This window comes from Pleurodeles waltl, chromosome 4_1 (genome assembly GCF_031143425.1).
Source record: "Pleurodeles waltl isolate 20211129_DDA chromosome 4_1, aPleWal1.hap1.20221129, whole genome shotgun sequence".
Lineage (NCBI taxonomy): Eukaryota > Metazoa > Chordata > Amphibia > Caudata > Salamandridae > Pleurodeles > Pleurodeles waltl.
In genome coordinates this window covers 886,621,818-886,637,946 of record NC_090442.1, presented here as the reverse complement: position 1 = coordinate 886,637,946, position 16,129 = coordinate 886,621,818, and the positions used below count along the sequence as shown (strand labels likewise).

The window sequence follows — 16,129 nt, the reverse complement described above, 5'->3', positions numbered from 1 at the left end:
TCTCCATACTGCCTTTTTGCATAATTTCTTAATTAGCTTTCAGTTAACAATAGGAAATACATTATAGTACACTGTCATTTTCATCAGGGATAATTTACAATCTGAAAATGGAAATGAGTACACTAGGTAAAGTCCCCACTTTAGCTGCACACCTGATCTTCATGCACCATATCCGAGATCAATACACGTGCCCACTGGTCCCTCCACCCCCACTATTGATGGCCTCTGCCCCCTAAATGGCAATAAAGGACATCCTGTAAAATGAATCATAGCCATTTAGTGACCAGAACAGTGAGGCTTCTACCAGGGTACCCCAGTTGGTCGAAGCAAGAGCTTGGCAGCAAGAATACTTCCTACATATTAGACAGAGTTGGGCATAAGACAATAAGTCTAGTGGCTTTGTTAACACCGGTCACAGCGTGTTCTTGAGGTTCTTTGTGAATCAGGGAAGGGTTAAGATGAGGGCCAGAGTTAATGGTGGTCAGTTTGGCTTATCCTGTGGGTACTTCTCTACGTAGAAAACTATGAAGGAATTATAGCTTAATGGGAGCGGATTGAAGTCCTTCAGTAGTAGGGTCTCTGGAGTGTTAGGAGTCCTCATCGACAGCAGAGGGCAGTTGTCAGAGGTCGAAAGGTGCTATCTCAATGCCTCTCCTCAACGAATGCTAAATGGTAAGTTCCTCAAAAGGTTTGATGATTTGGGGCGTGATGAGAACTGGATTGTTGCAACATTTTGATGCTGAAGACTTGATGTGATGACATTATACATTATGTTGACAGGTACAAAGTAGAAATGCGTGCATCGTTATTACATTTTGGTATGAAACGTGTTATTGAAATTTTTGGCAGTCATAAGTGAGAATGAAGGGCGTACTAAGAACATAACTATTCTTTGACAGGTCAGTCATTGATTGTAGGCAGCAAAAACTTGATTTCAGAAGAACAAAGAATGGGTCCCGCAGCCTTTGGTTGGAAACTTTGATATGAAACGTGCAAGGGAAAAGAATTGCAAATTGCCTATTTCTAGTTTATGGATAATAGTTCTTACAAAAAAAAATACATTGGAAAAAATCAAGGTTGTCAATATGAACCGGACTATTCACAAAAAATTACTGTGTGATTTACTTCTGGCTTTCCAGGATTAGGTCATATCTACCCACAGAAAAATAGTTTGCTTACTGGACCCAGTACTTGCTATAAAATGTGTATTTCTGATCATCCTCAAAGTATGTATCTAGTTCATTGAGCTCCAGCCTTTTCTCTAATAATAGTTAGATCTGTTCAGGGCCACTAGAAATATGTGACGGGAGGATCAAATTATGTGGCAGGACAAGGCAAATTATGTGTGATAATGCAGCACTTTTGGTTATACTATTACCGCATTAGTTTGTCATTTTTACCTATGTTAGTACTATCTGGCCAAAGGTTTCACCTAATTAGTACCGGTTTGATACCCAAATGCAGCAATAAGTAACAGAAAGGTGACCAGTCAGCCTTTCACTGCGCAGAAACATGTCTGTGTTTTAGTAACTTCTGAATCCTTACAGCTAGAAACAGTCAAAACCCTGATCTAGTCTAACCAGTATCTTAACATACTTTGATCGCTTTTCTTGCTGCACTTTACAGATAATAATACAAGATAGAACTGTTTGTTTTCCAACATGTGGAATTCCGTTTGTCGTTGGTAGCCCTGATCACTAATGGGGCCAGAATGAGAACATCAAATCCAAACCGAATCCAAACCTCCATTTATTCGGAGGCCTCACTATGTCACAAGTGCCTTGTTTTAAAGTATTTAAAGTACTTGATCTCCTGTTTTTAAGAAAGGCATTTCATAATGAACAACTTTGTGTTGTCCTTCGTCTAGCTTCCGGTCTCCGGCTGTGCCTGATGTCAGTCTCTTTTCAGCTGTGTTTGTGGATGCCATAGCAATCGCAATCGTTGGATTTTCCATGACCATATCAATGGCCAAAATATTTGCACTGAAACATGGATATACAGTGAACGGAAGTCAGGTAACAAACTGCATTTTTTAACGGATCATAAAACAAAAGTACTTAGTCAGATTTAGAGTTGGGTGGCAATGTATAATCCTCTGAAAAGTAGCAGTAACATAACTTCCTCCATAACAATAATATTTTAAAGGATTCTCCTGGGGCAAGTTCAACGCCATGTAGTATGGCAAGCATTTCATGGTATTTCCTCCAGTGTGTAGAATTCGTCAGTGGAAAATAAATGGATGCAGGGGATTATGTTACCACAGCTCTGCAGAGGATGTCTAAATCCAGCACTTAGATTGGTGAATTGCATATTCTAAGATTGCTTCAATTAGTTTTTTTTATATTTCTAAGCTGTTACATGCTACCACCTATACAATTTTCCAACTTGTTTTCTCAACTTACATACAAGACTTTTTGTGGGTACAAACATAAAATGCTTGACAGCTGCATGTCAATTGAGATTTTGTCCGATAACAATTCCCCCTCTGCTTTATCATACTTACTTGTGTTTTGCTTTCGTTAGCAAGCGTGCACCACCAGTACTCTTTAACATTTTATTGTACTTCGAATGTTTGGCTGCAGAGAACTGGGCCCAACTTTAGATAGTCCAAATTACTTTTCATTGTGGATTACCTTCCTGGCCGTATGATAACCAGACCTTTAACTGTAATTGAGGTGGACGATTTAATTTGTTATATCTCCAATTATGACGAAATACCACAAGCCTCCACCAACCACATTCAAAATCAACATTTGTTTGGATGGTAAAAAATACTGATTCATCTGTGACATAATTACTATGACTTTCATGTAGTAGTAGTACAAACTTTATTCGACTTTCCACAAGTCATAAAAGTATCAAATATTATACATTTCCGTATGTAATAAGTAAAATTAAATAAATAAGTTAATATAATAAAAGGATAAAAAACAAACAGAGTATCTAATATATCATAAAAATTTTCCCAATCATAAATATTTAAATGGACTGAATAAAATTACATCACTACCCCCATCGACTTTCTCGTATTTAATACGGAGCATAAAAAATTAGCCAAAGTTCCACACATCTCAATAGAGGATAACACCTGGAGGCTGGCATACGTGGTACGACACTGGGGCAAGTTGATTAACCTTAAAAGAGGCACTACTAAGTGCTTTCTCTGCTTAACGTAAAATTTGCAGAATAAGACCACGTGAATTGTAGTTTGAAGTGCCTTTGCGTCACAAGGGCATGCCTTTAGCGTGGTACTCCAATCATCCATAGTTGGAAAGGTTACTAAACGATGAAATGTGTCTAGCCTTAGTCTGTTAAGAACTAAGCGGTGACGGGGGTTTACCACATTTGCCAAATAGGGCTGCATGCCCTCTGCCGACAGAATTATTTGGTTATGGATGACAGTGGGCTTTTTTGATTCAGCCTCCCAACGTAAATCATCTAGATACTTTAATGCCCGAGTACTCAGGTCCTTCCTAGAGATTTTTCCCAGCGATGCCGAGTTTGTGTAATAGTCTTTGTTACCCATGTTTCCAAAAAAGGTCATAATATATCTTAAACAGGGCACCCTCACTGAGTATGTTGACTCCATACAGTCAGTCAAGATGGCCTTGTTTAATCCAGTATATTCCGAGGTCCAAACTTTGTGCCATAACAATAAAGGTTGAATCTTTATCAGATCTGCAATAAAGGGGACCCCCAGTTCCGAGTGGATAATGTATGATGATGTACCATTTGGTACCATCAGCAGATATCTTAAAAAGTCATTTTCCTCCGTCTGTACCGAGTTACAGTTGGTGTATCCCCAAATTCCAGACCCATACGTAACAGCCGGAATGCACTTGGCTTTATAAATTTTTATCATGTTCGGGGGGGTAATCCCCCCCGAGCCTTTTGGAAAAAAGCCTTAAGGCCGCCGTAGTTTTAATAAACTGAGCTCTTTTCATTTTCCTGCAGTTGGCCCAAGAACCCTGTTTTTTGAACATTATGCCCAAATAAGAAAAGGTTTGCGCAGTTTCAACCCTCCCGTCCGCTGTAGTAGTGTTATAAATCTTACCACGTTTCCCGCCACAGTTCATAATAAACGTTTTGGAGCGATTAACGGCGAGTCCCAATTGTGACATAAATGTAATACAAGTGGTTAAAAGTTTTTGAAGAGCTGGCGGGGTCCTGGCCATTAATACTGCATCGTCTGCGTAGAGTAGTACAGGGACAGCGCGCTTACTTATTTGGGGTAGGTCTTTGCAGTTACTAGACAATTCATTTATATGTATAATGAATTTATGTACATTGAGAACAAGAACGGGGCGAGAACACAACCTTGGCGCACTCCTCTATGTAGGCCAAAAGGGCGAGTGCATTCCCCTTTTAGCACATACGTCACTCTTGCTCTACACCCTGTGTACATTTCTCGTATGAATTGAATTATAGCTGGCTCTACCCCCATACTGCTTAAGATATCCCATAGCTTATCATGTAGTACACAGTCGAATGCTGATGATAGGTCGATGAAGGCCAAATGCAAATTGCCTGCTCTAATCTTTGTATATTTTCCAATAATGATACTTAAGTTCAGGCTTTGCTCCACTGTCCCAGTTCCTTTCCGGAATCCATACTGGTCGGAAGATAAAAACACACTTTTCTTCCGCCCATGTATGCAGTCTATTCAAGATAATTCTCCCTGCTAATTTAGCTGTTGTATCCAGCAAGGAGATTGGCCTATAACAGGCTGGGTTAAGGCGATCACCTTTTTTGTATATTGGAATAATATTGGAGTCTCGCCAAGATGGTAAGGGGCCGCATGTACAGATGGTCCTCAGTGTCTGCGTCAGTACAGGCCCCCATAACTGAATATTAGCCTTGTATAAATCAATCGGAACGCCATCGGGCCCGGCACTTTCCCTGGTTTACTTAGAATTATGCCTTCCTCTACCTCCTCAAGGCTAAATTGGGGGGTTATGGGCAGGCGTGGGCCTTCCTGGAGGCCTTGGTCGTGTACAGGAACTATGGGCTTCATGTCGCTGGCCAGCGAATAAATGTTAGAAAAGTGTGCAATCCAATCCTCGTCGGAAACCGCAATTTCCATCCTGGGGGAGTCTCTATCCCCTAACACAGGAGAATTGATTGTTTTCCAGAAGAGGATATTATCTTTCGTACAACATGCTGTATGTAAGGTTTCCCACAAGGATCTTTTCAAAGTCAGTTCCCTTTCCTTCATTGCTTTCTTGTATTCCTGTCTACACTTGCGTATATCAGTTGGGGATCTTTTTGGGGCGCTTAAGGCCTTTTTCAATTTCTTATGTGCTTGTATACAGTTATGGTCAAACCATCCGATAGCCCTTTTTTCCCCCTCCTACCGCCTCTAATAGTAAGAGCTTCTTTTATGGCTTGCGTGATCAATGTAAAAGCACTTAATCATCGCCCTGGATCTATGTTCTCACTTAGACAGTCTGCAAAAGCATGATTGCAGTCACATATTAACTGTTTCAACAATGACTTAGGGTCTGTCTGAGACCATTTCAGGGTGTATCCATTACGCGGCACTAATTCAATATCATCTACCGGCATAGTACTGTCATCCCTGGTTACTATAAGAGGAGTTAGTGAGAGGTTCAAGCTCTGGGGATAGTGGTCGCTGATTGCAATGTCATGCAAAGTATAATTCGTGAGGTAGTGTGCAAAGTGGGTTGACATTAAGACATAATCAATCACAGTATTCGCACCCCTTCCATTGTAAGTTGGTTTAAACTGTGTTTCGTCCAAGTGTAATTCATTTACAAAGGACAGATTATGGGTTTGAGACAGTGAATTCATTGCGTCTCCTTGGGTGTTATGTGAAAAGTGAAGTCTTAAGACAACACCTTCAGGATCCCAGCCACATACCTCATCTGAGATTTATTTACAAGGGTGAACGTTAAAATCACCGCTCCAGATCGTGAAGATCTCGCGGTTATTTTTTGCACATATTTTTTTTAGGTCGTTTCCCATCTCCATTAGAATGTTAGAAAATTCTCCTGGAGCTACATTGTTGTAAAAATTAATAATGACTAGATGAGTCTTATGATACAGGTTACACTCTATATTTTGATAGTACGCGCTTGTGACTTGCATCTCTAGGTTCTGTAAACGTAACTTGTTAGAAATATATGTACACAATCCCCCTTTTGGTCTGCCATACCTGGACTGAGCGGCTGGTGTATGAAATGTTTTATAGCCGTTAATGTGGACAAGGCTTAGAAGTCGCGTCTCTTGGAGACAAATGCATGAGTAATCTTCTATAAAGTTCGCCCAGGTCTCATTACCTATCTTATTAGTTAGACCTGCAATGTTCCAGAACAATAAGGCTATTTCCGCTTTCTGTTTAGGGATACAGTTCTGGTCCTTAGGTAAACGGAGGGATATATCCCCGTCAATTGGATGAATTATATTTCTGGGGGCGTTACTCTGGATTAAGTAAAGTTGTGTCATGTTTCTTATAGGATCCGTTATGTGGAATATGTCTTCCTTGGTTAAATCCGGCCCTGATGTATATTCTACCTGGACTAATTCGTCGGATGGAACTATCTGATTCTTATTGAGTCAATCTATATCTTCTAAGGTTGTAAGAGGGTGAAATGTGTTACACCGTGTGAAAGGGTCTGGTCTGGTTAAAGGTGCTCTTACTGGTTGTGGATTTATAGGGTTATACCCTTTCATGTACGTAATACACATTTTAAAGTTATATTTAACATCATGTAAAAAATTAGACTAGCAAAGTTGCACTAACTTCCCACTGCAGTTATTTAAAAATCCTCCAAACCTAGGTCTAGCAAGATATATTTCCATTATATCCCATTTTTACTGGAGATATCGCTTTGAAGAGTTTGCAGGATAATTTTCCCTTAAAACGTTTTTGTGAGACTTTTCATCCAAAGGCAGGCCTTTGTGAAAATCACAAATATTGCAATTTTTGCAGTTTGTCAACTTCGCAAAACCTAGCAAGTGGAATTTAAATATCACAGTTTGTTTATGCTGCTGTCATTAATTATGTTGTTGGTTCATTGGTGAATTCATATCCATTGGATTTGTGTATGTATTCTTGAATTTTAGTGTTGCTTACACATTGACCCTTCACTGCCATGATAAATAACATTATATTGAGTTAGTTCCACTATCTTAGAGATTGGAGACAGTTTAACAATCCTTCTCCACCTTTGATATAGTAACAGCAGCTATAAGTCGAAGCATGATTTGTGTAAAAAAAACAAAAACAACCTGAAGTACTCACAAAATCCTAACAACATGCACACCATACTATTTGTCGAAGGAGTTGAAACTTCAGAAAGCCTGCACTCCTGGCTTTCAAGAAACTTTGTACTTTTGCTAAGTCATTCTCTGGTTGTGTTTTTAAAGTCTGGAACTCTTTACTCCCTTTTCTGTGTACACTCTCTTAACACTGCTGTTCATTTATATTATTAGTATATTTAAATATTCTTATATTTCGACTTTTTTATCTGGATTGAAATATATTAAGTTTCTAGAGGTGAATTAGGTTCCCTACTTATTGACTGAGTTGTTGGTTTAATTTATAGACTCTTCAGATTGTTGTTTCTTGTAGGCCATACGTGGACTGCACAGTCTATCTGTAGTCATCATGCATGCTGTTCTTTCGCAAAGTAGCAAACTATTCTATGATTGACTACTATGATTATCTGCTGATGTGTCTGGGTGAGACGTTGTTATGTTGTGCGCGCGTGGTTGCCACTTTGTGTTCATGGCAACGCGTGCATTGTTATGATGTGTATGTCTGTAACGTTCCACTCTCGGTCCGGCAGTTGTTCTCTGCTGATCCAGGAGTAGGACGCTTCTGTGGAGTGGTGCATTAAACATCATACTTACCTCCTCCACTTGTGTATTACTTGACAAGCGGCGACGAGCTGCACCACTCCCCTAACCCTCATTCCAGGTTCTCTCTTCGTTCTCCTCCAGCGTTTTTTTTGTTTGTTTTTTTTTTACAGTTTCTTGTGTTTTTTTTGTTTTTTTCTTCCTCCTGGATTTTTTTTCTCCATCACTCCTTCATCGTTGTTCCTGCTGACAGCTCCTTCTCTTCAAGTTTACTGTGCCGTAAGTTTAGCGGCATTTTCTCTTTTACTTGTTTTTTTTAAGAGACTTATGGCTCGCGCTGTATAGCGCGAACTTGCCGCTGTTGGAAGTTTTAATTGCGTGCTCCCCGTGGTCTGGATACCTAGTGACGTGTGCCCTTGTTGCACATCACTTAGCAACGGTGGACGCAACAGTGGATGCCTGTCAACTGAATGCAGTCGTTGGACGTCCTGTGCGTTTCATTGAACACTTCATTCGTGCTACAATCTTGTGGGATTTATTATTATTTTTTTCTCTATCATCTGGCGTTTTACGCCACATTTATTACGTCCATTTACTGCTTTCGCTCTAAAGCAGTTCAACCAGTGACAGGACGATTAACTATGGAGGAACACCTTGACTCTGCTGCATGCACGCGCTGTGCCATTGTGGTCATTGCTACTTCACTTAACTTATCTGATCAACCTATGAAGCGCGCATTAGCAATATGTGTGCCCAGAGTTTTTCTCTTCCTCCTCCACAATTGTTCTGGCCTGCAGGTGGTGCTCCTTGCATGAAGTGGCCAGAATGGAAAGCATTCTTTCTCAATTACATTGATACTGTTGATATCCAAGGTGACATGCCTCCCCAACAAAAGAAAAGGATTTTCTTGCATTGTGTTGGCCCGGAAGGTTTAAAGGCATACAGCCAAGCAACTAAAGCTGGGGGCGGAGAAGGGGATCAAAATGCATTTGATAGTGCTATCAGTGTTTTCGACCATTATTTTTCCCCTAAAGTATGTATTGGTATTCTAAGATACAAATTTTTCCACAGGAAACAAGAAATTGATGAGACTATTGATGATTATCTTGCTCCTCTTAGAACGTTATCGTTAGATTGCAATTTTGGACAGTTACAAGAAGAATTAATCCGAGATCAAATTGTTATGCACGTTAATGATTCTTCTGTTCAAGAAAGGTTATGGGTTAATGGAGATTCTAGCTTACAACAAATTCTTGACATTGTCAGGAAAGCTGAAATGTCTTCTAGGAGTGCTAAAGTCATACTCAAAGAATCTAAGTTGGATGAGAGTGTAAATAAAGTTCATTCTAAAATTCGAGGGCAGAATACATGCAAAAAACCAGAAGTAGTTAAGGGCACTTCCAGTGAACACCTTAAATGTTTCCGTTGTGGCAGCAGCTCACATTTAGCAAATAACAAATCGTGTCCTGCATTAAAACAGAAATGTTCTTCATGCGGGGTGGTTGGACATTTTTCTAAGGTGTGTAGGAAGAAACTCTTCAATGAAGTCAAATTTGTAGAGAAAGAGTGTGATGATACTTTACCATGGGAAAAAAATGATGACAATAAGTTTGTTCTAAACATCAGAAGTAATAACAAATCAGTCCTAAATGTTGATTCTGTGAAAGTCAGGAAGAAACCTATTTGTATGATGACTATTGGTGAAATTGAAGTCCAAATGTATGTAGATTCAGGCTCACCTTACACTATTATTAATGAACAGTTGTGGTTTGATAAATTTCAAAAGAAATTGGGGGATATTCTGGTCCTTCCCGTATCGCTCCTGAAGGATTTTCGGGTGAGAAAATTGATTTAGTGGGATTTACCACTAGTTTGTTTGAATTCAAAGATAGATCTAGTTTATGCAAATTGTATGTTGCGAAGAGAGGTCCTGCAATTTTAGGTTGGCAAGATCAAGGCAGTTTAGATATCATATTGAATCACAATAGTCCTGAACCAGTGATGGCAGTCGATGTGTGCGAATCTGGATCTAGTTCCCTTAAAAAAAAAAATCCCTAAAGTCTTTAATGATAGTATTGGCAAATTCACTGATTTTGTACACAAAATTGTGCTCAAGGATAATGCTTCACCCAAGATTTTCAAAGTAAGGAACATACCCTTAACTGTTAGATGTGAAGTTGAGAAGGAATTAAATGCTTTAGTGAGTGCAGACATAATAGAAAAGATTGAATCTTCTGAGTGGGTTTCTCCCATTGTGGTTGCTAGACGTTCCGATGGCAAAATTAGATTGTGTATTGTTTTACGTCATCTTAATGACAACATTCTTGTTGACCAGTTTCCTTTACCACGCATTTCAGAAATGCTTTCCACAATTAAAGACGCAAAACTGTTTTCCACCATAGATCTTTCGGCCGCTTACCATCAGATTGTGTTACACCAAGATTAAAAAAACTATACAGCATTCATTACTCCTTTTGGATGTTTCCAATACAAGAGGATGCCTTTTGGTTTGGCCTCTGCTGCTGCTGTTTTTCAGAGACTCATGCATTCATTATTTGGTAACATGCCCAACGTACATTGCTTTCAAGATGACATCCTAATCCATGGCAGAGATAAAATCGAACATGATCACTTGTTGGATCGTGTATTAAGTATCCTAAATGAAAGAGGTTTGACAGTCAAATTTTCGAAGTGCAAATTCGCTGTCAGGAGTGTTACGTATTTGGGTCACGTGTTGAGTGAGGAGGGAATTAGGCCCAAACCTGATTTAATTGATGCACTACGTTTAGCGCCGGAACCCAGTTGTAAAGACGATGTAAAGTCTTTTCTTGGTCTCACAGAGTTTTACTCCAAATACATTATGAATTTTTCTTGCAAAACATTCCACATAAGACAGTTACTCAAGAACGGTAGCAAATTTAATTGGTGTAAGGAGTGTGATTATGAATTCAGAAACATTAAAACAGCTATTGCTAATGCTGTTCCTCTGTCAGGTTTTGATCCCAATTTGCCCAGCATTGTTACCACCGATGCCAGCTCGAAAGGTTGAGGTGCAATATTGTCTCAGAGAAAGAGTGATGGCAGTGAAAATTTAATTGCCTATACTTCTAGGTCTCTGACTGACGCAGAAGTTAAATATTCTGTGATAGAAAGAGAAACCTTGGCGTGCGTGTGGGCTTTGGAGCATTTTAGAGCATTTGTCTGGGGCAAACATTGTGAAATTCATAGTGATCACAAACCTTTGGTTAAATTACTCACCACTAAAGGGATGGCCAAGGCTTCGGCACGTATTGCCAGGTTATCCATGAGACTCCAAGATTTTCTTTACAATGTAACTTATGTTCCTGGTAAGGATAATGAATCAGCTGATTTCCTTTCCAGAATGCCTTTAAGTGGTAAACATGAAACTGAATCTGAGTGGGATGACTACCATATTGCCTGGTTACACGATGAAGATATTCCTTTTATCAACCAACAGTCGTGGATTGAGGAGTATTCCAAGGATGCTATAAATCAAGAAGTTTTGAAGTACATGGTTGAGGGATGGCCAGAGAAGAAAGATCTGAGCCCTAATTTGAGAAATTTTTGGGAAGTTAGGAACGAATTGTCTCACTTCAAAAGTATACTATGGAGGGGTGATAGAGCTATTCCACCGACTAACCTTAGGAAATCTATTACTTTACAATGTCATGAGGGTCATGGAGTGTAGGAAAGTACCATCTTGCCTGGCATGTTACCCCCATATTTCACTGTATATATGTTGTTTTAGTTGTATGTGTCACTGGGACCCTGCCAGCCAGGGCCCCAGTGCTCATAAGTGTGCCCTGTATGTGTTACCTGTGTTATGACTGTCTCACTGAGGCTCTGCTAACCAGAACCTCAGTGGTTATGCTCTCTCATTTCTTTCCAAATTGTCACTAACAGGCTAGTGACCAATTTCACCAATTTACATTGGCATACTGGAACACCCTCATAATTCCCTAGTATATGGTACTGAGGTACCCAGGGTATTGGGGTTCCAGGAGATCCCTATGGGCTGCAGCATTTCTTGTGCCACCCATAGGGAGCTCTGACAATTCTTACACAGGCCTGCCACTGCAGCCTGAGTAAAATAACATCCACGTTATTTCACAGCCATTTACCACTGTACTTAAGTAACTTATCAGTCACCTATATGTCAACCTTTACCTGGTAAAGGTTGGGTGCTAAGTTACTTAGTGTGTGGGCACCCTGGTACTAGCCAAGGTGCCCCCACATTGTTCAGGGCAAATTCCCCGGACTTTGTGAGTGCGGGGACACCATTACACGCGTGCACTATACATAGGTCACGACCTATGTATAGCTTCACAATGGTAACTCTGAATATGGCCATGTAACATGTCTAAGATCATGGAATTGCCCCCCCCCCAATGCCATCCTGGCATTGGTGAGACAATCCCATGATCCCACGGGTCTCTAGCACAGACCCGGGTACTGCCAAACTACCTTTCCCGGGGTTTGACTGCAGCTGCTGCTGCCAACCCCTCAGACAGGTTTCTGCCCTCCTGGGGTCCAGCCAGGCTTGGCCCAGGAAGGCAGAACAAAGAATTTCCTCAGAGAGAGGGTGTTACACCCTCTCCCTTTGGAATAAGGTGTAAGGGCTGGGGAGGAGTAGCCTCCCCCAGCCTCTGGAAATGCTTTGATGGGCACAGATGGTGCCCATCTCTGCATAAGTCAGTCTACACCGGTTCAGGGATCCCCCAGCCCTGCTCTGGCGCGAAACTGGACAAAGGAAAGGGGAGTGACCACTCCCCTGACCTGCACCTCCCCTGTGAGGTGCCCAGAGCTCCTCCAGTGTGCTCCAGACCTCTGCCATCTTGGAAACAGAGGTGCTGCTGGCACACTGGACTACTCTGAGTGGCCAGGGCCAGCAGGTGACGTCAGAGACTCCTTCTGATAGGCTCCTTCAGGTGTTGCTAGCCTATCCTCTCTCCTAAGTAGCCAAAACCCTCTTTTCTGGCTATTTAGGGTCTCTGCTTTGGGGAATTCTTTAGATAACGAATGCAAGAGCTCATCAGAGTTCCTCTGCATCTCTCTCTTCACCTTCTGCCAAGGAATCGACTGCTGACCGCGCTGGAAGCCTGCAAAACTGCAACAAAGTAGCAAAGACGACTACTGCGACCTTGTAACGCTGATCCTGCCGCCTTCTCGACTGTTTTCCTGGTGGTGCATGCTGTGGGGGTAGTCTGCCTCCTCTCTGCACTAGAAGCTCCGAAGAAATCTCCCGTGGGTCGACGGAATCGCAACCGCAGGCACCAAAGAACTGCATCACCGGTCCTCTGGGTCTCCTCTCAGCATGACGAGCGAGGTCCCTTGAACTCAGCAACTCTGTCCAAGTGACTCCCACAGTCCAGTGACTCTTCAGTCCAAGTTTGGTGGAGGTAAGTCCTTGCCTCCCCACGCTAGACTGCATTGCTGGGAACCGCGTGATTTGCAGCTGCTCCGGCTCCTGTGCACTCTTCCAGGATTTCCTTTGTGCACAGCCAAGCCTGGGTCCCCGGCACTCTAACCTGCAGTGCACGACCTCCTGAGTTGTCCTCCGGCGTCGTTGGACCTTCCTTTGTGACTTCTGGTGAGCTCCGGTTCACTCCACTTCTTAGTGCCTGTTCTGGCACTTCTGCGGGTGCTGCTTGCTTCTGAGTGGGCTCCTTGTCTTGCTGGGTGCCCCCTCTGTCTCCTCACGCAATTGGCGACATTCTGGTCCCTCCTGGGCCACAGCAGCATCCAAAAACCCTAACCACGACCCTTGCAGCTAGCAAGGCTTGTTTGCTGTCTTTCTGCAGGAAAACACCTCTGCAAGCTTCTTTGCGACGTGGGACATCCATCCTCCAAAGGGGAAGTTTCTAGCCCTTGTCGTTCTTGCAGAATCCACAGCTTCTACCATTCGGTGGCAGCTTCTTTGCACCCACAGCTGGCATTTCCTGGGCATCTGCCTACTCCCGACTTGCTCGTGACTTTTGGACTTGGTCCCCTTGTTCCACAGATACTGTAGTCTGGAAATCCATCGTTGTTGCATTGCTGGTGTTGGTCTTTCTTGCAGAATTCCCCTATCACGACTTCTGTGCTCTCTGGGGAACTTAGGTGCCCTTTGCACCCACTTTTCAGGGTCTTGGGGTGGGCTATTTTTCTAACCCTCACTGTTTTCTTACAGTCCCAGAGACCCTCTACAAGGTCACATAGGTTTGGGGTCCATTCGTGGTTCGCATTCCACTTCTAGAGTATATGGTTTGTGTTGCCCCTATCCCTATGTGCCCCCATTGCATTCTATTGTGACTATACATTGTTTGCACTGTTTTCTATTGCTATTACTGCATATTTTGGTATTGTGTACATATATCTTGTGTATAATTGCTATCCTCATACTGAGGGTACTCACTGAGATACTTTTGGCATATTGTAATAAAAATAAAGTACCTTTATTTTTAGTATATCTGTGTATTGTGTTTTCTTATGATATTGTGCATATGACACTAGTGGTACTGTAGGAGCTTCACTCGTCTCCTAGTTCAGCCTAAGCTGCTCTGCTAAGCTACCTTTTCTATCAGCCTAAGCTGCTAGACACCCCTCTACACTAATAAGGGATACCTGGACCTGGTGCAAGGTGTAAGTACCCCTTGGTACCCACTACAAGCCAGGCCAGCCTCCTACATTGGTTGTGCAGCGGTGGGATAAGTACTTGCAACTACTTACCACTTTGTCATATTGTACTTTTCATAAGAGAAAAATATACAAAACAAGTTCAGTGTATGTACACCTAACCAAAACGTTTTGCTTTTCTTCTCTTACTCCTTTTTCTAAGTGCTGAAAAGTACCTCTAAACTTTCAAAAATTTCCTAAAAAATGTTTAACGTTTTTTTTCTGTTCCTTAAAAAGTTCTAAAACTTTTTCTTTCTTTTTCTGTCCCTTAAACCTTTTCTATAATGTCTGGTACAGGTCAAACTGTTGATCTAACTAAATTTGCATATGATCACCTTAGCTGGAAAGGAGCAAGGAGTCTCTGCATTGAAAGAGGTTTAGGGGTAGGGAAGAATCCCTCAAGAGAACTGTTAGTTAATATGCACATTGAACAGGATAAGACCTTAGTTGGCACATCTGTAGATAAATTAGCTGATGGTTCACACTCTGACTCTGGGGCACCCCTAGTAAGAGAGTTAGAAGGGAACCTTCCTAGCCTGCCCCCTAGCAAGCCACCTAGCATGGCTGGTACTTATGTGAGTTCCCATCACAGTAGGAGTGTTACTTCTGTAGGCCAGAATGTTAGAGTGCCATCTGTTAGGGACAGGTCTCCCCCTGTCCATTCACACCCTTCTTCTGTGTCAAGGCATGCCCAACCCACCATCCATGAAGACAGAATGTTAGAAAGGGAACTCAATAGCTTGAGAGTGGAAGAGTCCAGGCTGAAGCTTAAAAAGCAACAGCTGGATCTAGACAGGGAAGCATTTGACTTAGAAAAAGAAAGACAGAGGTTGGGGTTTGGACCCCATGGTGGCAGCAGTATTCCAAATAGTCATCCTGTAAAAGAGCATGATTCTAGGAATCTGCACAAGATAGTTCCCCCTTACAAGGAGGGGGATGACATTAACAAGTGGTTTGCTGCACTTGAGAGGGCCTGTGTTGTGCAGGAGGTCCCTCAAAGGCAGTGGGCTGCTATCCTATGGCTATCTTTCAGTGGAAAGGGTAGGGATAGGCTCCTTACTGTTAAAGAAAGTAATGCCAATAATTTTACAGTTCTTAAGAATGCACTCCTAGATGGTTATGGCTTAACCACTGAACAGTACAGGATCAAGTTCAGAGAAACCAAAAAGGAGTCTTCACAAGACTGGGTAGACTTTGTTGACCATTCAGTGAAGGCCTTGGAGGGGTGGTTACATGGCAGTAAAGTTTCTGACTATGAAAGCCTGTATAACTTAAGCCTGAGAGAGCATATTCTTAATAATTGTGTGTCTGATTTGTTGCACCAGTACCTAGTGGACTCTGATCTGACCTCTCCCCAAGAATTGGGAAAGAAGGCAGACAAATGGGTCAGAACAAGGGTGAACAGAAAAGTTCATACAGGGGGTGACAAGGATGGTAAGTCTTCTGACAAGGGTGGGGACAAATCTAAAAATGAGTCTTCATCAGGCCCACAAAAACACTCTGGTGGGGGTGGTGGGCCCAAATCCTCTTCAAATCAAAACAAAGAAAAGAAACCATGGTGCTATTTATGTAAAATAAAAGGCCATTGGACAACAGATCCCAGTTGTCCAAAGAAAAGCACCAAGCCTCCCAC

General features: G+C 41.9%; 1 protein-coding gene across 1 annotated transcript in view; it reads left to right on the top strand.

Moving 5' to 3' along the window:
* The window catches only part of SLC26A5 (solute carrier family 26 member 5), a 365,888-nt gene that overhangs the window by 185,850 nt on the left and 163,909 nt on the right, over positions 1 to 16,129 (top strand). The window contains exon 9 of the mRNA XM_069229639.1: positions 1,868 to 2,015. Within this exon, the coding sequence (XP_069085740.1) occupies positions 1,868 to 2,015 (148 nt within the window). The remainder of the gene's footprint in view (positions 1 to 1,867; positions 2,016 to 16,129) is intronic.